We start from the raw sequence: 25,370 nt of genomic DNA, 5'->3' as shown, positions 1-25,370 counted from the left end.
GGATTCCAAGTCAAATTCAGGTAATTGCATTTCTTGTATTTAAAAATAAATGTAATAATGTATTAATGATTATTGAGCGGCAATATTTTGTGTTTTTATACATCATTGGATTTCATCTTTAATATTGCTCAGGTGGTTACAATGTAGATAGACCTTCCCACAGTTTTTTGGGTTTTTTTTGTCAACAGAACTGGAGTTACACGTGAAAAACACACCGACAGTATGCAACTTGATTGTTGTACTTTAAAACTTTATTTTTGTATGATTCTTTATATTCATAACAGCACTGGAAACAAATAAACATGTAGGCACAGATTAATCCTGTATCTGTATTTTGAGTAAAATAGATGACTTTTCAACAATAAATACAACTTGAATGATACACGGTATAATGTAATAAATATCATGCTTTGTGTTAAAATTAGCCTTTCATCTTACATGTACAGTATATCCAGTGGTTTATATACATATTAGAACCTGTGTACATTTGCATACATTCTATAAAGAAAAAAGAAAAAGAAAAACATAAAATATATTAAAGCTGTATATTATTTTATATTTTCTACAATTTATCATTTTTACTACTAAAATAAGCATTTTTTTATATCAATGAGAGCATAACACTCATTTAAACCAGCATACTCTATGCAAAATAGTACTCAAAAAAACTACAATAACCATACAAGGGTATAAAATATGGTAGGAATTCATATATAGTATTGCTTACTGGCCTTGCTTATATTCATGCAAGACATTTTTTAACAGATCATGGCTTTAATACATTAAACATGATAAAGTTATATGGAAACCGGCATGTTATGCTTTATTTTACAATGTTTACATTATTTATTTTTTGCTTTTGATATAGATATGTTTTATATGATTATTTATTTATTTTAGCAGTGATCCAAACCACTACAAAAATGTTGAGTTTTCTGCTAATACACAAAGAAAATGCTTCCTTATCTGTATAGAAATAATCCATAACACGTTCCCCTAAACAGAAAATATACTGTAGATAAATAAACATAAAAATCCAATAAATATTTTTTTTTTGTACATTTTTAAAAAAGTTTAATAACATGTTTGACAAGTATTAGTTTTTCCATATCTGAAAACCATGGCTGTTTATTATGATACATGACATCGATTTCACACATATATATACCGGTAGGTAGCTTAAAGGAACTTTCCATGTTTAACCAAAATGTGTCCAATTTCTCCTGATCCTAGCTAATAGTCATCTTTGGCCTTCCTCTTCCGAGACCACCATGTTAGCTTTCTTTAGAGCACTACTTTATAACTGGGGCAATCACTATCTTTTAGGTAACCAATTTGTTTTTATTGTATAAGTAATTGTTAAAAGCTGTTTCAGTGTTTGTTGAGATGAGTAATATCAAACCGAAATTAGTGTAATTAAGGGCTAAACTATTTAAAAAAATAATAATAATGACACCTGTGAGAAATACATTAACTGTTTTTTTTTAGGTAGCATTAGGTTGGACACCTTGCAAAGTCTCTATCAAATGTCCTTTTGCTCCACCAACTGTTTTAGCAGAACCCCTTCCTAGCAATCTAGTCAATTTGTAACTAATCAGATAGGCTCCAATATGACATATGAGCTGTTGATAAATCTCAAATAAAATTATTCAATCAGTTTGCATTGTGTATAGCCATTGAGACATCTTGCTGTCTATTTGGGATAGAAATGAATGGTGACTATTTTTATCACATCCTATTTTCTGTATGTAGAGCAGCAAAGTAAAAATTCCACGTAAAACGTAAAATTACTCTTAAAACTGTCTCCTCCCCTCTCCTTACATCTATTGTGACTAACCGGTATAAGAAAGAGCATGTTAGCCAGTGTCCGCTGCAGCGTTGAGGAGCGATTTCTGAAAACGGATGGGCCATAGGAGTCTATGGGTGATGTCACTGTCCCAGGCTTTATAAGCTGTTGTTGAGTGCTCTGTCCTCTCCCCTGCAGGCTGCAGCCACTTCTGGCTTACAAAGCTAATCATATGACTGGACCAGAGCTGGCGGAAAATAGGTAAGTATCCAGATCTTTCTTACACAGGTTAGTCAGAATAAGTGTTGGGATGGGACATTTTTAAGAGGTATTAGGTTTTGTATGGAATTCTACTTTAAGTTGAAATAAAGCCATGTTGAAGAGTGCTTCCAATCTGCTTGTACCTTAAAATGTGTATAAACTTAAAAAAAAATAGTTTTGGAAACAATGTGGAATGGTTAGAGCACCTTTCTGGTTTTTATTGCTGTCTGAGCCCCTCTTGAGGAGATGTGTCCTTGTGACAATTGTCTCAGCTACAGAAAACTTGGAGTTGTCCTCAGAGTAGGAATATAGAGGAGATCTTCCAAATGGTAAACCTGTTCTGGTAACAACTGTGTAAAAATGGACATCCTCTCACTTCAGAGAGATCTTCTTTTCTTCCCTATGGTGTCTCTGGAACAGGAAATGAAGGTGGACCTCCACAACTGAAGACAAAAAGAAAAAAAACTGACCAGGGTCCTACCTATTCCCTACTCTATCCAAGTGTAGAAAAAAAGTTTTGGTTTTGCATACACTTTATGGCTGCTAATTACAAGTGTTAAGATGCTCTACCTATGATTTTTTCTAATTCAGAACTCTATTAAACATGTTGAGTATTCTGCAAAAGAACATAGCGGATTTAAGTATTACAATTCCACACAGATACAGAAGGCCTGCAGTGCAACGTGAGGTCAAGTGCAGTAAATTGAAGTAATCCTGCATTTACTTCAAGCATCCAATCATGCTGAAATAAAAAGAAAAAAGAACTTGATATTTGGAGGGAATCTAGGTTCACCTCGCTGCACTTCAACTGACTTTACAGAAAAATCAAACCCAATGGACATGTTCAGAGCTGTCAGACATCCTTTTGTGCTTGAATATATAGTTGTTCTTTAGCTTAGCCTGTAAATACTAAACTGTGAAACATGTAGTACAAATAATGGGTCTTACATCTAGGACAGTTGTGGACATGGCAGTCTTTTTGTGCTTTACTAGATGGATCACACTAATATAAAGTACTGAATGCAACCTCAGTTGTAGTTGTGAAACAGTAATAATAGTCAAATATACAACTTCTTGTTGAGAATTGTGAACAATATTTAGCTGACATGTAAATGAATTACTACCATTGTTGCAACCCATAAAAAATATTTTAGAAGTTAAAAACACTGCATTTTACATCTATTTTATTGTGGATGTCTCATATATTTGCATATTTCATTTTAAAACATTCTGCAAGTCTGGCCTAAAAATGATTGAGATACAGTTTGTTTAAAATACAGCTTGTGCTTTGAAACAAACTGATACACAAGTTAACTAATACCCCATAGAAAATCTAGTTTGGCTCAAAAATAGATATTTTAAGACATGTAGTGCTGAGCTGTACTCTCAATGGTTTCCAGAGAGTGTTCACCATTTTACAGGAATAAAGCCTCCAGCATAAAGTTCCGTTGTACAGAACTTACTGGTCTGGCCATGCACGTCCACAACTGCTCCCTCTACTAGCCCTTGTATCTGAAAATGATGCTAATCATGATGTGCTGGAGGCACTGAACCCACAGCTGACATATAAACAAACATATTATTCTTTAAAAAAAGGGTCGGGTCAGGGACTTTTTCCATGTGTTTCCTGCAGATACAGCAGCCCAATAAAAAGAATAGGCTGATGTGCCCGTGCAAACGTGAGCCACAACACTGGCAACAGTGTGAACCTAGCGATACAAACTCTTCCTATATCCTGGGAAAGCTGGCTACACATTATACAATTCTCTTGTACAATTTTCCTTTAGATTTACCAAAACCATAAAATATGAGTTCAAACCTAAACACTTTCAATTTGTATGCAATCAGGCAGGCCCTTGCACTATATAGGTGAAGGTAAATCTAAAGGAACTTGAATTTTTTTTTTTATAATAATGTGTATACTGTGTAGCCAGCTTAAGTCTATAGGGCAGGTGAAGCGGAATTTCCCAAATGAGATACAGATGACATAAAAAAAAACTGACAGGAAGATTAACCCTCTCCACACTATCTGGTCCTGTAATGTATGGCTTCTCTAACAAGTACATAGTAGCTGCATTTGAACATCTCACATAAATCCATTGTAGGCTATATTCTATCACTAGTTACCGGTAGCAATAGTCCACTGCCTAATTAATAAGATAAACGTGTCGACCAGGACAGCGCCAACTATACCCAATGGCATATTAGAGACTTAAATGTATTGTAAAGTGACTGTGGTAATGCAAACCCTTTAACTTCGGCATTCTTATGCATTCAATACTTGAGGTGATTGTAGCTGTATTAGTACAATTGTGACAGAGACAGTACTCAATTGTTTATGCATTCAATAAAACTGAACACTGTGCACAAAACTGGCATTGCGCAGTTTGCTTTCATATGAACTTGGACTAGTCCAAATGCTAAATCACATTAACGATCTGTAAGGATGGAAATATAGAAGCTGCCATAACTGTCACCCTACCCTAACCTGGGACAATGTTATGTGAGAAACATCCAAACTATGTCCTGCACACATGTCCAGGTCAGTGACTCATTAGGTAGCAAAGGCCTCAAACCTGCCCTATTGAAAGCAAGTCAGCAATGGCAGCCATTATCCTTACAGAATATTAATATGCAGATACAATAAAGGAATACTTTTAGCCTGTGTTCATTTCATTGACACCAATCTGTGAACATGATATACCTAAATACGGAGTAAAAAATGGAAACTTCCACTGTACCTGAATGGAAATTCAATGTGAAGATGTAATGTACATCTTTAATAAATTAACCCCTGTATTGGCCACTTTAGTCCTTGGAGCACAGCTATATAGAGATGTTTAAGTATGCTTTAGTCAAGTGAAATGAACAAAATCAGTACATATATATATATATATATATATATATATATATATATATATATATATATATATATATATATATATATATACTGTATGTATATATTATCACTGGGTTTACTAAATAATAAATCTGGTGCAGCTGTGCATGGTAGCCAATCAGCTTCTAAATTCAGTTTGTTCAATTAAGCTTTGACAAACAAAAAACATGGAGTCTGATTGGTTTCTATGCAGAGCTGCACCAGATGTTGCACTCTTCAGTTTAAGTAAATCAACCTCAGTGAGTGAAAAGAGCAGTAGAGTCATCTCCATAAATCTATTAATTAGCAGAACTCACTTTGTTCAGACAAACGTCATGTGATATAATTCTTCAAGGCTATATCAAATCATCACACTTGAATGACAAACAGTCAATGAACACATATGAGCTTATTTAATAAATCATGCAAAGTACAACGAGATGTGCAAATTATGGAAACTCTTAGCAATCAATTCGGAATACATTTTCTTGATATATTTTATGGTGGTAATATGTTTGCTCCTGGTTCCAGCACATCCTCGCTGTACTTTGTACTGCCTTACTAAATAAACATACTTTGTTCCTTCTTTACATTATTTATTACACCTTCATTAGTTTGATCTTCCAGTACAATTTCTGGTTATGAAAAAGAGACATTTATTTAATTATGATTTGACCTCAGTGCCTACCAGCATGTTTAAAGAAGGACTAAGCAATCCAATGTGAGGTTGTAGTGTTACATTTCTTTATCCATTTCCAACTAATCCCAGGGTTAATTCAATGTAAGATAATTCATAAAATGATCTATGTAATATTTTTCTTTTGATTTACAAGTATGAGCAACAGAAACATTGTCAGAGAACATAAACTTCAACTGATATATTTACCTGTTAATGGCCAATTTAGCAGCTATCGCTGAGACATAGATTGATTGCAATGAAGCCAACATTATGCATTTAATAAAAATACTAAGACTGTCCAGACACATTGCACACATAGTACAAGAAGGAAAATTAGATTCGGTATCATATCCAGTAATATATTAGGGGTTCTTCCTTCTGTTTAAAAAAAATCTCAGCCATTTTAAAAGCATTCTATGTGCTTCCATTGAAAAAGTGCACTTTTATACTGTCAAAGACATATTACCCATAAAATAAATTAAATCGCTTATTGAAAGAAATGTGTAGCCTACCATTGCTGATTTTTGCCATTGGAAGTAATAGTTGTCTGGCTTTTGTGAGGATCCAATGGCTTCAATATTTTTCAGACTTTGAGCTGGCACAAGAATCCAGATTGTGTTACCTGACTTTACTTAAACTTCATTTGCACATGATAGCTAAGCATCTAACATTTTCATTTGCACAAAATAGCTAAGCATCTAACATTTTCCTTAGGAACTGGCAAAGGCATGCTTCATACCCCTCTCAGCGTGATTTAACTTTAATTGTGACAGGTGTAGGGTTTGCTTGTTGCACAAACTATATGTGCTTTTCTTAGATTTTAGTTTTTTTATTATGTTTTTTTTATGTTAGCACAAACATAAACTAGGTAATTAGAATAACACAATATTTAAAAAATAGCGCAGTTACAAACCACTGTTAAAGGCCTGTACAGGTTTTGCATCTAATTTGTGTGTCAAAGAGTGTTATAGAGAATTCAATGGAAATCCAGCAAAAGGCTATAAATATATGATGTTGATATTTTTCATAAATTGTAAAGGAAAGAGACTCCACACTGCTGTCAGGCAAATGCTAAAGACAGTCAATAAGGTTCTGTTATAAAAACAGGGTTTTTTATAACAGAAAAAAAAAGGCTATGGTTTATTCTTAAATTAAGTTGCTGCCCATTGCAACCAAGAGGATTTCAAAGTTGGTTTTAGGAAAATATGCATTACACCTGACAATATTAGTTTCAGTAAACAGCCTTTTTGTTCTTGACCTTTTTTTAAATAAATAATTTACTTTGATATTTACCTTATAGGATTGGTTCTTTCTCATCAGAAGACAGTAATGCATTGAACATAACTGATTAAATAAAAGTATTCATCCATCCAATCATTTTCTCTATGTAACTGGTTGCATGCTGCTTTAATAGCAACTTTTGTTTTAAAATGAATAATAAACAAGATATTTGTGAATCAGCATTATACGTATGGTAACCCAAAAATAGTTCCAAAGAATGCACTTTATTGCAGCATGCCCTAAATATATTTATCATGATAGTAAATGCACTTTAAAATGAAATATCGTTGCTTTTGGGTGTGTGCTATCATGCAAAAAAGGTTCAGATATAATCCTCAGTTGGGATTGGGACAGCAGTGCTGAATGTATTACCAGATGCAAAATCTAGATTCCTATGCTCAGACACCACACAGGTGTATTTTATTGTGTTTATTATGAAATGCATGATTATTGCATGCAAATTAATATTAAGCCTGCGTGTATATAAAAACCATTTTTTTGGAAGCATTTCTAGCAATTAACATGCTAGAAATGAAAGTTCAGTCCTATTAAATTATACTGACCACTGTGAAAATTGAAATTAATTTTACTCTGACGTAAGTACAATTTCAACCCCAGTCCCGTCTGAGGCTATATAACTACAAATCATGTGCCAGTTATTTCCAGATGTTAAAATGATTGCATTGCCAAGTGTTGAACATGCTAGTGTCCCATTTTCGGTGATGCTGAAATGGGTGTAGCTCTATCCCCTTTACAATGATGGGCCTTTACATAACCACACATTTCCCTTTCAATTTTTCTTTTCTTTTTTGCTGTTTGCTCTTTTTGCCATCTATCTGGAGGCTCACAGTCCTGCGTTTCTCAAGGTTTAGCAGCTCTTGAAACAGCTCTTTCACATTGTGATTCATCTTGGCTGATGTCTCCATAAAGGCACATTTCCACTTTTTTGCTATTGCTTCTCCTTCGGAGCTTTCCAGTTCTCTGTTTTGTGTTTCATCACTTTTATTTCCAACCAGCATTATAGGGATGCTTTCAACATCCCCTTTAATCTGACAAATTTGTTCATAGATTGGCTTCAGTTCTTCAAGGGATTGCCTGCTGGTCACAGAATAAACCAAAATGAAGGCATGTCCTTTTGATATAGACAGACGCTGCATAGCTGGAAATTGGTGGCTTCCAGTGGTGTCTGTAATTTGTAAAGTACATATGCTTTTATCACAGCTGATCACTTGTCTGTAGGTGTCTTCGATTGTCGGGATGTAACTTTCTCGAAATGTGCCTTTCACGAACCTTAGGACAAGGGAACTTTTACCGACTCCTCCTGCTCCAAACACCACTACTCTGTAATCATTACTTTGTTCTGGCATTTTCAGAATGAATCAGATGTCTTCCTTGAGAAAAACACCTACAAAAAAACATACCAAAATATTATCAATACTGTGCTTTGTGGATAGTTTTTTTACTGACTATAAATCTGGCACTTTTAAAAAAAAAGCAAAAAAAAATAAAAATAAAGTGATATGTTTGTTTCTCTGTTGTTTAAAGCGTTAGATCAGGCCTAGGCTTTACTGCAGAAATGAGAGATGGAATCTAGATTTGGTGATATCATATTGCCACAGCATTCCTGAGGAAGACAAGCTTGTGCTTCGTCAACATGTCTAAATAGAATTTTATTACTGACTGCTTATCTATCAAGCCTCATGGATGCCTCATTATCTTTTGGAATATACAGTATATTACCACGAGTATTGTGACGCCTGTCTTTACATGCACATGAACTTTAATGGCATCCCAGTCTTAGTCCGTAGGGTTCAATATTGAGTTGGCCCACCCTTTGCAGCTATAACAGTTTCAACTCTTCTGGGAAGGCTGTCCACAAGGTTTAGGAGTGTGTCTATGGAAATGTTTGACCATTCTTCCAGAATTTGTGAGGTCAGGCACTGATGTGGACAAGAAGGCCTGGCTCGCAGTCTTCGCTCTAATTAATTTCCACCCCAAACTCGCTCATCCATGTTTTTATGGAACTTGCTTTGTGCACTGGTCCAAATCATTTGGTGGAGGGGGGTTTATGGTGTGGGGTTGTTTTTCAGGGTTTGGGCTTCGCCCCTTATTTCCAGTGAAGGGAACTTCTAAGGTGTCAGCATGCCAAGACATTTTGGAGAATTTCATGCTCACAACTTTGTGGTAACAGTTTGGGGATGGCCCCTTCCTCCTCCAACATGACTGCCCACCAGTGCACGAAGCAAGGTCCATAAAGATATGGATAAGCGAGGTTGGGTTGGAGGAACTTGATTGGCCTGCAAAGAGTCCTGACCTCAATCCGATAGGCCTTCTCGTCTACATCAGTGCCTGATCTCAGAAATGTGCTTCTGTAAGAATGGTCAAACATTTCCATAGACACTCCTAAAACTTGTGGACAGAGTTGAAGCAGATATAGCTGCAAAGGGTGGACCAGCTCAATACTGAACCCTACAGACTAAGACTGGGGTGCCATTAAATGTGCGTGTAAAGGCAGGTGTCCCAATACTTTTGTTAATATAGTGCATGAACTTCATGCTTAGTGGTGGAGTTATCCAGGATTTTCCTAAAGTTTTGTGATAATCCTGGAAAATCATGGACTCACCTGATATGTGTCCACAGACAGTTAATCATTATTGTACTGACACACCAGATACATGTCCGCAGACAGAGAACCTGTACCATACTGACACAACTGACACATATATGCAGACCCAGAATCTGTACAGTACTGACACACCTGCTACATACCTTCAGATACAGAATAAGTACCATACTGACACACTTGATATATTTTTACAGACATAAATTAATACCATACTGACTAGTGCTTTTTCTCAGAATGTACTCCCTTCCTCCTCCCCCAGGTCACTCATGTCTTCCCACTTACCTACCTCCCAGTACTGCCTCTTGTCTCTATCCTCTACCCACCTCCTTAAATCACCCCCTTTATTAGAATATAGAGCCAAGTATGTTGTAGTGCTCAGCAATTATTTGCATGTAATTTGTTAATAATAAAAGGAAATGCAGTCAAATGTACAAATCAAGAATAATGAACTCTGCCCCCAGGAGAGATAATAGATCTTTCAGCAACAAAATTAAATATGGTAATGGCAGGGTTTTCAGGGAAGATGCTTCATTGAAGCATATCTTTGCTCAAAACGTAGAATCATTTATTCATATCCACATTCTATTTCAGTTATTTCTAGTCCGCACCTATTAATCTGAATGATCTTGAAGTGTGTAAACGTAGTTTGTAAAAATCCCTACATTTTTATTTCCTTGAAATCTGCGACATACAATCACTATGCATTGTGAGTAGGCATTGCTGTGTCGAACATTTCACGGAGCCTGCCTTCTGAACTACAAAGGTGCTGAGAGGAGGAGTTTCAGGCGGGAGAGTCAGTACAGGAACCACTGCTTGCAGGCAGCCAAGTACCATGGGATATGTAGTCCTAAAAATTTAAGGTAAACAGCAGAGGAGAGACTGAAAAGCATGCAGAGAATCCAGGAAGTTGTGGAAAGAAATGGCCAATAGACAGGCTACCTCTTTACAAGTGTTATCCATTTTATTATAAATCATTTTTTTGATTATATGTACTGGTATGTCTCTTTTGATATATGTTCACTGCCAACCTTTTGATATATTAAACATAAAATTAATAAGTTAGTGTTTGATTGTTCCAAAGTGCTCACTGATCCAAAGTTACAGGATAGATCTTCTATTTGTTTGCACTTAGACAAACGTTTTAAACGTTTTAACTACCCTTTTCCGGTAGAAAAATCAGCCTGTGTGTTTGCAAAGCCTGTGTCCTAGCCTGGTATCTTCTGGAGAGCTTTGGGTCTCTCACAAGCCTGTAATATGTAAGTGATGACAGGCCATGTAATATCTCCTGTCCAGATTGAAGGAATCTCATTCTGTTATTGACCATTGACACTGCAATGATTCCAACTGAGGTGTCCTCGTCATCAGTTACCAAATCCTACAGGCATAGCTTTAACACAAAATCTGCAATGATATTCTCACATATAGCAACATGATGTCAGTGCACATAGCAAGAGGACATCTATGTTTTACAACTTCGAGTAGACAGAGTTTCTGATCCATGTGGCATTTGAGGCATTATAGGTCTTTGCTTTTCAGGGTAAGCAATTTCAATACAGGAGAAAAGCCTGTACAACCGCACAAGATTAAGGGGAAGGCTTGAGTTCATCTTTAAATATTTTATTTCTGTAAGCTAAAACATCTGTTAAAAGCACATAAAAAATTATTTGTTACAATTATCTAGTAATGCAAACTAAGTGGTGGTACCTGCAGTGAGATTTTATACTGTAAAAAGATAAACATAGACTTAAAAAATATTTTAAAAAATTTAGTTGTTTCTTTGGAGCAGAATTATACCTAGGATAGCAGATTATTGTAATTAATCGTAGGTGCAAATAAAGAGACAAGTAAGCAAAAGTGTAATAACATACAATGTACCACCCAAGCCTTGAGATATTTACACTTTGTTAGAACAAACATTGTACACATCGTGTTTACTGATAATAACATCTACCAGCACAGTACAGACTGCAGTTAATTATGGTAAACATAACTCCACAGCCCCTCTCTAACATTACATTGAAGGGGAAGGTTGCTTTATTAATCGTGACCAATTATGGCATATGCCTTTGCTGCTCCAGAAGAATAATCCAAATGATTTTTGGAATTATCGCCGGATGACAGACCCCTGCTTTCACCAATTCTTGGCATTGCTGACCCCCTATATTAAGAAGCAGGACACATGCATGAGGCTTTTATTTTATTTTTTTGCTTGAATAATAATGATTTGATTTGGTATATTTTCTATATTTTTGGACTTTTTGGTTAAGTTCTATTGGCAGATAGCATGTCTATTTTTATTTTCTTTCTTTTTTTTAATGCACAATAATAAAAAAAAGTGTAGAATAATACTTGGCTATCTGGGTTATTTGCAAAAGGCAAATCCAATTTGCACTGAAAGTGCACTTGGAAGTGCAGTCGCTGTAAATCTGAGGGGTAGATCTGAAATGAGTGGAAGCTCTGCTGATTTTATCATCCAATCATGTGCAAGCTAAAATGCTGTTTTTTATTTTCCTTGCATGTCCCCCTCGGATCTACAGTGACTGCACTTCCAAGTGCACTTTCAGTGCGAAGTGGATTTTCCTTTAGTAAATAACCCCCTATGTGTTTTACTTCAAACGACAGTTTGGGAGTAGGCAGTTCCAATAAAAAATATTTAAAATTGACAAGGGACACTGACATAGTTGTACCTTTGATCTTAAAAATTACGGGATAATTGTGTTGTGGTAACTTGCCCAAATAAAATAAAAATAAAAAATAAAAAAACACATAATAATATTATTCTTGATATTACTAGAAAAAAAAAGCCTTTGAAAATGTGTTTGCCATAACTCCATCAGTATCACCAGCAAAGCAGCTTCATTATTATCCCATTAAAGAAGAAAAGATTGTGTGCTGCATTTTTGAGATTTTATAATTTGCCACATCTCGAATGTTAATTCTCCATTACGAACGCTAGTTTACAAGACCGACCGCTTCTGGCTCCTTGCTTCCGAGCATGCGCATTTGTACTTTGGTCTTTTGTCCGACGGGCTTGTGTACACACGCTCGGAAAATCCGACAACAGACATTTGTCCGAAGAATATTTTAAAACCTGCTATCCAACATTTTTCTGTGGAAAATCCAACAACAATTGTCTGATGGAGTGTACAAATGGTCGGATTTTCAGCCAAAAGCCTGTCATCATACATTTCCAGTCGGAAAATCCGATTGTGTGTGCAAAGCTTTAGATGTACATCTTAAAGGCCACAATATACAGGGATATTGGAAATCATTATAGACACTGATACACATGCACCTACACAGGTTGAACTGGATGGACTATTGTCTTTTTTCACCTTCCCGACTATGTAACTGTGTAATGGTAATCAGTGCTGTAATCACTTTTCTGTGACCAGCATAACAAAGTTTGAGAATCACTTTTCTGTAGGGTCAGACTCAATGGTCCGTTTGGTCTTTTTCCTGTTGTCACTCTTCTATGTTTCTATGTTCTAGCTATCATACCAAGTTATTAGTTGTGTCTTCTCTCAAATATTTATGTGCCTTTATTACAACATAAGTAGATCACTTTCACACCGTTGGTTTACAAGTAAATCCGCCTACACCCGTAAACACACCACTGCGCTGCTGGATGTGTACAGGGAGAGACCTACAGCTGCCACTTAAAAAAACAACAATTGTGTACCGAATTTAGACCACTAATAGAAAATGTAGGAATAAATAGTGACGCTAGTAATATAAATAGTGGTGTTTAATACAAACGTGATGAATGTATAGATAGTGATCTAGTTGAAAAAAACACCAATGGTGATAATAATAAAGTCACCCTGTAATGAGTGACAACATTCAATGAAAATTATATATCATAATGGATGTCAAAATAAACCATATCAGGAATGAAAAATCAACTGTGAAAATCATAATTGAACAATTCAGAAATGGAAAATCAAATCACATGACATGAATAAACAAATAATAAAACACCCTGTGAAAAGAGTGAACTTAAAATAAGCGTAATATAAAGCGCAGTGAGTGGAGCAATCCACTGGTTATAGTCAAATCACATCAGACACAGCGCTGGTGAAACTGTGACACAACTATTAAAGTGGTTGTAAACCCTTACAACACACTTTGACCTACAGGTAAGCCTAGATTAAGGCTTACCTGTAGGTCCAAGAAATATCTCCTACACGGTTTAGGAGATATTTGCTGAAAGACAGGCACCGCTGTCTACGGCACATGCACGTAGACAGCGGCGTGCAGGCGCACTGAGCGTGGCACTGTCAACGGTGAATATGCCACGCGTGGCGGCTCCCGTGCGCATGCGCGGGAGTGACGTCACAGCGGCGGAGTGGCGAGACCCACCGAGAAGATGGATGTGCCGGACCAGGGGTGTTGTTCATTTAGCGCCACTATTTATTTCTACAGTTTTTATTAGAGGTTTAAATTCCGTACACACATAAGTAGATCACTACCTGTTTTCTTGGTTAGCTATCTTTTTTTTTACTGCATGTTCCACATATGTTTACAATAAAGAGTACTGATTTGAGCTACTACTTGATTAGTAGTATTTGAAATTGATAGAACTGTCGACAGATCACTTTCTAATGTCGTTTTAAAAGAAGCTATTTTTGTGTCTGGAGTAGGGCTTCAGCTACTGTAAATAACTATGCCGTGTTGCCAACATACTGTCCCTGTAGGTGCAGTCACGGGCGCCTTTTTATAGCTATACAGAAGCTTTCAAGCAGGGAAACAAGCTGTATATTTGCTGTCGTCAGAAATCAAGCATAACATATGTTCAGCATTTTATAGCCAAGAGCTCATGTCTACTGTAACTAAGCAAGACTGTAAATGACCATGAGTGTCTTCACATTATATCATGACACAAACCCCATGTGTGGCTACGTGGCATTATTAAACATCTGACTATTGCTCAATAAACAAAACTCCTTAATAATTATCTAGCTAACTGTAGGTATAACAAGGTTAAAAGAGCTTAATTAATGGTGAATTCACACAGGAGACTAAACCCTAGTGACACATACCTTCCTAAAGCATATACACAGCATATCATTATTTAACCCTTCTTTTAGGGCTCTTTTACACCACAATGCATGCATTGGCATGCTCATAATGCATATTGCAGCAAAAGGTGTCCTGGACCAAGGCCTTCACAAAGTACTATAAACCATTTTTTATCAAAAAAGGGCAGCAGCATTGCATTAAGTCTTCAAGTCTACAAAAGTTCTTTATAATATTCATAATGCGCATGCATATACAATTTTATACTGCTTTGCACTGCACGTTTTTTTCCTTTTATTACTTTTTATTACTGGGTTTATGCACTGCAGTGTGATGCAACTTGCTGCACTGTGTAAAAATAAATCTTGTCCCATGCAACAAATGTAAACTGACATCATAGAGCATGAAGCTATTTGCTTTGTTCTTACAATGGAACTGCATTGAGCAAAAGAAGTCAAACGCTAATGATGTGAACAAGCCATAAATGGTAGCAGATTGTTGTACTATTCTAGCCAAGGAATGGTGCAAAACGTTTGGAATTTAGGTCACACCTTTTATTGTCCACCCTGTATAGGCTTTTAAGACCCCTTTCACACAGGGGCGGTTTTCAGGCTCTTTAGCGCTGGAAATAGCCTCTGCTAAGCACCTGAAAACTGCATCCCATTTCAAGTGTGACTTTTCACACTGGGGCAGTGTGCTTGTGGGACGTTCCCAAAAGTCCTGCAAGCAGCATCTTTAGGGTGCTGTAGAAGTGCTGTATTTAGCGCTTCCAAAATGCCCTGCCTGTTAGAATGAATAGGCAGCTCTTCCAAAGCGCCTTAAAAATGTTTTGGAAGCGCCTCAACACTGGAGTTTTTAACCCCCTCTTTGGGGTTAAAAGTGCCCCACTAGCAGCCGATAAACGACACTTAAACAGCGTTAAAGTGCTATTAAAATGAGCGCCGCTTTACCGCAAATGCACCAGTGTGAAAGGGCTCTAAAACATATTAGATTTCATCATCATAAAGTAACCACATTTATTTCAAAAAATTGTGTAGTCCTCTTCTGTGTGTGAGGGGGAGGGGATTATGCCAAATGGCCCTCCCCAAACAGGATATTGGTTTAAACCTGTAGGTAAATAAGAGAACCAGAATCTTCAACAAGTAGGAAAGTGGGTTTGGTAATACAGTTGCACCCAGGACAGGGCCTCTGTGAGGGGATTCCATTCTTGGGAAATTAATTAAGTAATCTAATCAAAATTATTGGGAGCAGAGAACTATTGCAACCAGCATATAACATTAACCATAAGTAAATAGACGCCCTGGGGCAAGAAAACATGATGCCCCCCCCCCTTCCATCTGACCCCAGGGCTTCCAATTTTGGGAAGGTGTCCATGGACATCCTCCCAGAACTCTGGCTCCCACATGCCCCCTGCTATGTGCATCCAGCACAATCTCGGTGGCCCTTTACCATGTGATCAGCTAATCACATGTAAACAGATTTGCTGGGTATCAGCAGCCCTTTCCTCCCACATTGTGTCTGTGTGAGGAAAGGAGAGGCATTAACTGTCAAGAATGTCAGTAAATTGTTTACACTGATAATTAGTGATACCTATCAGTGCTGCCTATGAGTGCTCATCAGTGATGCCTATCAGTGCCGCCTATCAATTCCCATCAGTGCTGTCTATCGGTGCTCATCAATACCGCCTATCAGTGTTGCATTTCAGTGCTGCTTATCAGTGCTCATCAATACTGCCTTTCAGTGCCCATCATTTCCACCTATCTGTGCCACCTATCAGTGCCCATTCATGATGCCTATCAGCATCCATCAGTGCCACCTATCAGTGCCCATCAATTTTATCTATCAGTGCTGCCTATCAGTGATTATAAATGTCTATCAGTGCCGCCTATCAGTGCTCATCAATGATGCCTATCAGTGCCACCTATCAGTGCTCATCAATGCTCATCAGTGCCACCTATCTGTGCCACAGATCATTGCTCATCAGTGCCACCTATCAGTGCTGTGTATCAGTGCCACCTATCAGTGCAGCCTATCCCACCTATTGGTGCCCATCAGTGCCTCCTATCAGCACTGCCTATCAGTGCTCATCAATGACCATCATTGCCACCTATCCATGCCACAGAACATTGCTCATCAGTGCCACCTATCAGTGCAGCCTATACCACCTATTGGTGCCCAACAGTCCCTCCTATCAGCACTGCCTATTAGTGCTCATCAATGCCCATCAGTGCCACCTATCTGTGCCACAGATAATTGCTCATCAGTGCCATCTAGCAGTGCTGCATATCAGTGCAGCCAATCAGTGCTCTTTAATATTGTCTGCCTCCTCAGCAGGGTTTTGAGAGGGGAGTGTCTCTCATATAGCTCAGAGCAGACAGTTCTCTCTGCACCCTCCCTCCTTCCTCACACAGGGTAAGAGAGGAGAGAGCCGGTCTGCTCCTTCTCCCACCTCCCCTATCCTGTGTGTACCGCGGGAAGTGTGAGCTCGTTAACGTCACACTTGACTTCCCACAGAGCACACACAGGAGAGGGGAGCAGGAGGGAGAGAGTATAGAGAATTATCTGCTCTGAGCTGTACGAGATGAACACTCTCCGCTCAGAGCCCTGGGACTAGCTACCCAGCTGGGCCCCCTGACAGTAGCGGAAGGCCAGGGCCTGGTTGCAAGTATGACTGCTGTGACCCTGGTATTTCCGCCACTGTTCAGCCTCTGTGCATGCCAGCCGGTCAGATCATTAGTACAGCGGCTCTGACCGGACCTGACAGTTTTTTTTTGTTCAACCCTCTGGGGTTGAACATATTGTATACCGAGCTTAAGAGTGTGTGTAGTGAGTGTATCTTAATAAAAGTTGCCCTGGAAGGCTAGCTATTATACATTGTAGCAGAGGGTTGGGAACTTTGATCCGTCCTCTAATATTTTATAGCATCATGTGTCTTCCATATGGTTACTGGCATGATTACTATACCTCAAACTTAAGGATAACCATAAAATTACACCACTGCTTTTTTCAAGAGAACCTATGATGCCGTGTACACATGACCAGACTTTCTGGCAGAAAAGGTCAGACGGTCTTCCCGACGGACTTTCGACTGAGTTACGATGGACTTCCGAACGGACGGACTTGCCCACACACGAACAAACTAAAGTCCGTTCGAAAGTCAGTTCATTTTGAACGTGATGAAGTACGACGTTACTAGAAAAGGAAGTTCAATAGCCAGTAGCCAATAGCTGCCCTTGCATCGTATTTGGTCAGTCGGACCAGCACACAGACAAACAGTTTTCCCGATAGGAGTTGAGTCTGTCGGACAGATTTGAAACATGTTCTATTTCAAGGTCCGTCTGAATTTTTTAAAGAAAAACTATCGGATTATCCCACACACGATCGGAATATCCGACGGAATGATTCCGCCGGACCTATTATGCCGGAAAAGTCCAGTCGTGTGTACGTGGCATTAGGCAATAGAATCAAAGATATGACATCAGTGCTAGGAAGTTATGAATATTTTGAGATGCACAGTGAGAATTCCCATAGTGTGGCTGTTCTAAATTGTTCAAGTCCCAAGTACCACTTACCCTTTCACAATATTCTTGTACATTGTCAACGATAACCATTAAAATACATCACATAGAAACAAATGCTGTTTTCAGCTGAAACTGTTAAAAAGTTAGGAATAATCCCACAGCATGTGAAATATGTAGCTATTATCACAAATGTCACATAAAAGTCTGATATCAGTGCTGGGAAATTGTGAGTATTTTGCAAAGCATAGCAAGAATGTTTATAATTGGACTGTTCAATTCTCAAAGGTCCCAACTGCCACTTCCCCTTTCACAATTATCTTGCATTCTGTCAAAATATATTCTGTAATTAACTATAAATATAAGACATCAGTGGCGGCTGGTGCTCAAAATAGTTTTTTTTTTTGGGGGGGAGCGCAAACAAAAAAAAAATCAATTACAGCCACTGTGCCATCAAACGCTGCCACTATGCCATCAAACGCTGCCACTATGCCATCAAACGCTGCCACTGTGCCATCCAACGCTGCCACTGTGCTGCCAAACACTGCCACTGTGCCATCAAATGCTGCCACTGTGCCCTCAATTGCAGTCACTGTGCCATCAATTGAAGCCACTGTGCCAAATGCAGCCACTGTGCCCATTAAACGCTGCCACTGTGCCCATTAAATGCTGCCACTGTGCCATCAAATGCTGCCACTGTGCCCATCAAATGGAGCCACTGTGCCAAAACGCTGTCACTGTGCCATCAAACGCTGCCACTGTGCCATCAAAAGGTGCCACTATGCCCTCAAATTCTGCCACTGTGCCCTCAATTGCAGTCACTGTGCCATCAATTGAAGCCACTGTGCCAAATTCAGCCACTGTGCCCATTAAACGCTGCCACTGTGCCCATTAAATGCTGCCACTGTGCCATCAAATGCTGCCACTGTGCCCATCAAATGCAGCCACTGTGCCAAACTCTGCCACTGTGCCCATTAAACGCTGCCACTGTGCCCATTAAATGCAGCCGCTGTGCCAAACGCTGCCACTGTGCCCATCAAATGCTGCCACTGTGCCATTAAATGCTGCCATTGTGCCATCAAATGTAGCCACTGTGCCAAACACTGCCACTGTGCCCATCAAACGCTGCCACTGTGCCATCAAACGCTGCCACTGTGCCCTCAAATGCTGCCACTGTGCCATCAATTGCAGCCACTTTTCCAAACGCTGCCATTGTGCCCATTAAACGCTGCCACTGTGCCCATCAAACGCAGCCACTGTGCCAAACGCTGGCACTGTGCCCAGCAAACGCTACCACTGTGCCATCAAATGCTGCCACTGTGCCATCAATAGCAGCCACTGTTCCAAATGCTGCCATTGTGCCCATTAAACGCTGCCACTGTGCCAAACACTGCCACTATGCCCATCAAACACAGCCACTGTGCCAAACGCTACCACTGTGCCATCAAATGCTGCCACTGTGCCATCAATTGCAGCCACTGTGCCAAACTCTGCCACTGTGCCCATCAAATGCAGCCACTGTGCCAAACACGGCCACTGTGCCCATTAAACACTGCCACTGTGCAAAACGTTGCCAAGGTGCCCATCTAATGCTGCCAGTGTGCCCATCATATGCTGCCAGTGTACCCATCAAATGCTGCCAGTGTGCCCATTAAATGCTGCCAGTGTGCCCTTAAATGCCTCCAGTGTGACCCTCGCCCACTCGCCATCTGCCCGGCACTTACACTGTCTTGGTGGGGCAGTGGGTGTCGGCAACAAGAGGGGTCCTCCATGCACCTCCTGCCATCCTTATCTCCCCTCCTCTCCTTCTGATAGGTGTCAGATAGCAGCGCCTGTTGTTTCAGCCAGTCAGGTGACAGGTAACAGACCCAAGCACCTGATTGTGAGTGGCAGTTTAGTGTTAGGAAAGCAAATAGTCATTCGCTTTTAAAACACAGTGATCTGTGAGCGCCCAGCATGCCTATATAAGTCATTGCTCACCTCGCACACGGCATTACAGTGGGAGAGAGCATTGTGTCAACATCGGAAGAAGAGAAGAGGGATCAAGACGGGATGGGATCGCGCTGGAAACACATTCTCGCGGACAACTACTGTACCTCACTTTTGATTCTTAGCCCTTGTACACACGGTCGGAGATTCCGAGGGAATGTGTCCGATCGGACCGTATTGTCGGATAATCCGACTGTGTGTGGTCTCCGATCGGACATACTCCGATCATGTGTAGCCTACTCCGATGGGCAAGGTGCCACGCATGATCACAATCAAATTCAGACACGGAAGCGCTCGCTCAGGTAAAACTACCGCTCATAATCGATATAGCACATTCGTCACGCTGCAATGTTAAAAATTCTTTCATCAGGCGCATTCTCTTGTTCTTTACAATGCTGCAAGAATGAACTTGTTTTGATGCTCTTATTCACACACACTTCTCCCGAATGTATTTCTTTAGTCTTTTTACTCATTTCAGCAATACAATATTTTAAATCGTCACATCTACATAATCTTTTTTTTTTTTTTATTTGGTGGTTGTTTTTTTTCATCAACATCTCCTTTTTTGCACAGCAGGACCTCATTCTCTCACTGTGAGTGAGATGGCAGAGGTACAGTGGACAAGTGGAGAGGACATAGGCTCAGTGGTGTCCCTCCTAAATGCTACATTCAGAAGGCAAAGGTGTGTAGTGACATGAAATGGAATGCTCAGACTGTATGGCTCATCTCTTAGCCATGCCACCATAATTTTGACTTTCACCTTAACGCCCCGCCTGGTCCCGGGCATTTGCTAAGTGTGCACACACAGGAAGAGGCACCCCGCCCACAAGTGGTTGTCAACTTTTGTGGTGCAGGGGATCCGAAGTGCAGTCCAAAGAGCCACAAATAATGTTCGGTGAAAATAATTCTACAAAAAAGCTGACAGAAAACTGCTAACATGTAATAGCAAATGGTAAAAGACTATGGCCATGGTACAAGAGATGTTTAGAGACCGTGAACATGCTAGAGGAGTGCTGTGGACCAGAAACATGCTTCAGGAGATAGTCATGGCTGAAGACACCTCACATGACACTTGTAAAGGGCACTGCATAAAGCTGCCGTACAAATACTTCCTCATTTATGCTCCCTACAGTCCCCTTAAAAAAATACTTGTGCCACATATGATATTTCTCCCAGCAAGACCCATTGTAAAAGATTAGACAGAAAACACATAACGAGAGAAAAAGGATAGACCTCACAGAAAAAGATAAATTGGTAAAAAGGTATATTGTATGTTTATTTCACAACCAACGTAAAGGAAAAGAACAAATGCTTTTTTAAATTAAAGTAATTGACACCTGGTTGTGGGAATGACCCAGTTTGGTTGAAAATAGCTTAAGATTTTTCATTACGTAGAAATATTAATGCAATTAATTTTTCCACTAGAAACATTAACACAGAAAAACACAGCGCCAAGATTTATGTAAGTTAATGTGCTTTGGAAAATGAAGATATGAAAAAATAATTATAAACATTTATATCTCATGCTGATGGCAAAAGAAAAAATACCTAAATTTCAAAACCTACATTTTAAAAAGAGTATTTTAGATACCAAAGAAGGAGAGGCTGAATTTATAGATTGCATTACTTTTGTTAATAAGGATTTTGCTGTTACATATTCCATTACAGTTTGGCACAAGCCTAGTTTCATAACAAAGAAGCCTGACCTTTACATTACATTGGCTTATGCAGTTCAACTGTTAATTGAACAATGATAATATGCAAAGTGTATTAGTAATAAGAGTTTTACTGTTCTTTGTAGTATCCTCTTTAACCACTTGACCTCCGGAAGATTTACCCCCCCCTTCATGAGCAGGCCATTTTATGTGATACGGCACTACGTTACTTTAATTGCTCGGTCATGCGACGCTGTACCCAAATAAAATTGATGTCCTTTTTCCCAACAAATAGAGCTTTCTTTTGGTGGTATTTCATTGCCTCTGCAGGTTTTATATTTTGTGCTATAAACAAAAAAAATTAAAAAAATAAAAACAATACTTTCTACTTTCTGCTATAAAACATACCCAATAATTTTTTTTTTTTAAATCGAATTTCTTTAACAATTTAGGCCAATATGTATTCTGTTACATATTTTTGTTAAAACAAATCCCAATAAGCGTATATTGATTGGTTATAGCGTCTACAAACTTTGCGATATATTTATTTATTTTTTACTAGTAATGTCAACCATCAGCAACATATGGCAGGACTGCAATATTGTAGCGGACAAATTGGAGACTGACAGTTTTGACACTTTTTGGGGACCAGCGACACTAATACAGTGATCAGTGCTTAAAAAATATGCACTCTCACTGTACTAATGACGCTGGCTGGGAAGGGGTTAACATCAGGGGAGATCAAAGGGTTAACTGTGTGCCTAGCCTGTGCTTTCTCACCGTGGGAGAGGTGTGTTTACTATAGGAAGGCATAGATCTGTTTTTCTGCTTTGCGAGGGAATTCAAGGAACTGTCACGGAGGAGCCGGCATCAGGCTCCCCTCAAAAGCTGGGACGAGTCGTCCAGCATGAGGATACCTTCTAGGGTGTGTATTTCTCAACAGCTGGAGTGTTAAATAGAGCTGTCAGCCCGTCCGTTGTGGGGACCAATCGGAACGCGTTTCAGAAGCTAGCCAGGCCTCCTTCATCAACTGTGAGGCTCTATGTCTGCCAGCACCCGCCGATGATTGAGCAGAGAGGCAGAACGGCAGTCTGCCTATCTAAACCACGCAGATCGCCATTCTGACAGGAGGGAAGACATGGATCCTGTGTCTCTACAAAGCAGGGGCAAGGGGCCATGTCTTCCCCTAGCAGAAAAACACAGTTAACCCTTTGATCACCCCTGATGTTAACCCCTTCCCAGCCAGTGTCATTAGTACAGTAGCAGTGCATTTTTTTAGCACTGATCACTGTATTAGTGTCATTGGTTCCCAAAAAGTGTCAGTCAGTGTCAGAATGTCTGCTGGAATATTGCAGTCCTGCTATAAGTCGCCGATTGCCACCATTACTAATACAAAAATATATATCCCATAGTTTGTAGACGCTATAACATTTGCGCTAACCAATCAATATACGCTTATTGGGTTAATTTTTAACAAAAACATGTAGCAGAATACACATTGTCCTACATTTTTGAAAAAATAATAAATATTTTTTATTTTTTTCAAAGTTGTCTGTCTTCTTTTGTTTATAGCACAAAAAAATAATACACTCAGAGGTGATCAAATGCCACCACAAAACAAAACGACATACATTTTATTTTGGTATAGTGTTGCAAAAAATGGCCTGGTCATGAAAAGGGGGGGGGTAAATGTTTCAGAGATGAAGTGGTTTGGGCATAAAGTCTTAAGGCTTTAAGTTAGGTGGAGGGAATGCTAGAACCTCTGTCAGCTTTTTATTGTCTTTTTACGTAGCGCAGATTTTCTCCCACTTCCTGTCAGATAAAACATTGTTCCCAGAATAGAAAGTGAAGGGAAATCTCTTTAATGAAGTTGTAAACATGATCGAGGTTCTAACCTTTCAACATTTTATCAAAAACGAAAAAAAAATTTGGGTATATATACACTTTCAAATCTTCTATTTAAAAAAAAATTGTAGAGATTGTTTAATCTTTTTGGAAATGTTCACAAATAGCAACATTCACATAGGAACTAAAAACACAGTTAGAGCTTCCAAATAGCACTCAACACTCCTGGGATCAATTCACTGAGTTGTGAAGCCCCTCTACGTTTCTTGGTTTGACAGAATAAACACCATAAAAATGACCTATCTACCCAAATGGTTGTATTATTTTCGAGTGTCGCCGATTCCTATCCCAAATCATATTTTGAAGATTCTATGATGTATACTACTACATTTCATATGAGCAAATAATACACCTATATTGTTGACTGCAGTCCTATACTGCAGAGGCTCACATGGGTTTAGCAGTGCATTCACCTAAACTTTACTTTACCCGCTACCCATAAGCAACCTATCTGGACCCACCTTACAGTGCAAAATGCCTTTCTTCATACCTCATTTGGACTCCTCCAGTCCAGAGGAGTGCAGAAATCCCTCTGGCACTGGGATCAGTAACCTGATCTTTCCCCATCGACCTTTGCTGGGGTATTGAACATCCCTTTTTTCATCCCACCCTATGACAACCCCCCCACCTTCAGTTGGTGGCACTTAAGGCAGTGGCGGAATTATAGGGGTCGCCATGGCGACCGGGATCCTTGCTGCAGGGGGCCCTTGAGGGCCCCCTGTACTCTTCGATAGGAACGGTGGCTCAGAGGAGCTTTCTGATAATCAGCCCATTCCGAACTGTTATCGGCACTGTGCACGGAGCTCCTCACATTAGCCTAAGTGAAAGCACAGTGTCTGCTCTTTGTCTCCCCCTACAGTGCAGTACCTGGCCGGAAGAGCCAAGGTAAAGGACTGCTGTTTTTTTAATAAGACTATCTACTGTATGTGTGTTTATATGTGTGTGCATGCATGCGTGTGTGTGGGTGTGCATGTATGTGTGTGTGTGTGTGTGTGTGTGTGTGCATGTGTGTGTGTGGGTGTGCACGTGTGTGCGTGTGTGTGTGTGTGTGTGCATGCATGTATGTGTGCATGTATGTGTGTGTGTGTGTGTGTGTGTGTGTGTGTGTAGGTGTGCATGTATGTGTGTGTGTGTGTGTGTGTGTGTGTGTGCATGTATGTGTGTGTGTGTGTGCATGCATTTGTGCGTATGGGTGTGCATGTATGTGTGTGTGTGTGCATGCATGTATGTGTGTGTGTTCATATATGTATGTGTATGTATGCATGTGTGTGTGCATGTATGTGACTGTGCATGTATGCAAATGTGTGTATTTGAATGTGCATGTGTTTATCAGTGGCGGTGTGTCCAAAAGGGAGCACAGGTGCGGCCCCTCTCTCCAGCCACTCCCTCTATGACCAATGGATAGATTCATGCATTGCATAGCATGAATCTATCCATGGCCACCGCTGCCACCCCCATATTTAGGTGTCCAGCCCCTTTTGGGGTGCCGGGCATCTTAATTACAGCGGCGGGGGTGTCTTTGAAGCACCCGATTAGAGCCATCGGCTCTAATAGGCTTCAAAATAGGTGAACTGTGTGCGCCATGCTTAACACTCACAGTCCACCCAGGTATGTTAGAATAGTGAATTAATATTCACTTTCCTAATACTGAGCCGCCTCTCCACCAATCAGGTGTGCGGGTCTATTACCCCTCACCTGATTGGCTGAAACAATAAGCGCAGCTATTGGACGCCTATCAGGAGGAGAGGACGGGAGATAAGTGTAGCGCTGGTA

The 25,370-nt window shown here is 39.6% G+C and overlaps 1 protein-coding gene across 2 annotated transcripts in view; it reads right to left on the bottom strand.

Moving 5' to 3' along the window:
* Window positions 1-4,977: 4,977 nt before the first annotated feature.
* DIRAS2 (DIRAS family GTPase 2) overlaps window positions 4,978-25,370 on the bottom strand; it is a 57,396-nt gene continuing 37,003 nt past the window's right edge. For both annotated transcript variants that reach the window (XM_077469907.1, XM_077469897.1), the window contains exon 2: window positions 4,978-8,290. In XM_077469907.1, coding sequence (XP_077326033.1) covers window positions 7,653-8,252 — 600 coding nt within the window. In that variant the 5' untranslated portion in view covers window positions 8,253-8,290 and the 3' untranslated portion in view covers window positions 4,978-7,652. The remainder of the gene's footprint in view (window positions 8,291-25,370) is intronic.

The sequence above is a fragment of the Lithobates pipiens genome, unplaced genomic scaffold, assembly GCF_037356315.1.
Source record: "Lithobates pipiens isolate NorthernLeopardFrog02 unplaced genomic scaffold, aLitPip1_a1.2 Scaffold_11, whole genome shotgun sequence".
In the NCBI taxonomy this organism is placed as follows: Eukaryota; Metazoa; Chordata; class Amphibia; order Anura; family Ranidae; genus Lithobates; species Lithobates pipiens.
Note: the sequence above shows the minus strand (reverse complement) of the source record. Positions and strands in the feature narration are given on the sequence as shown.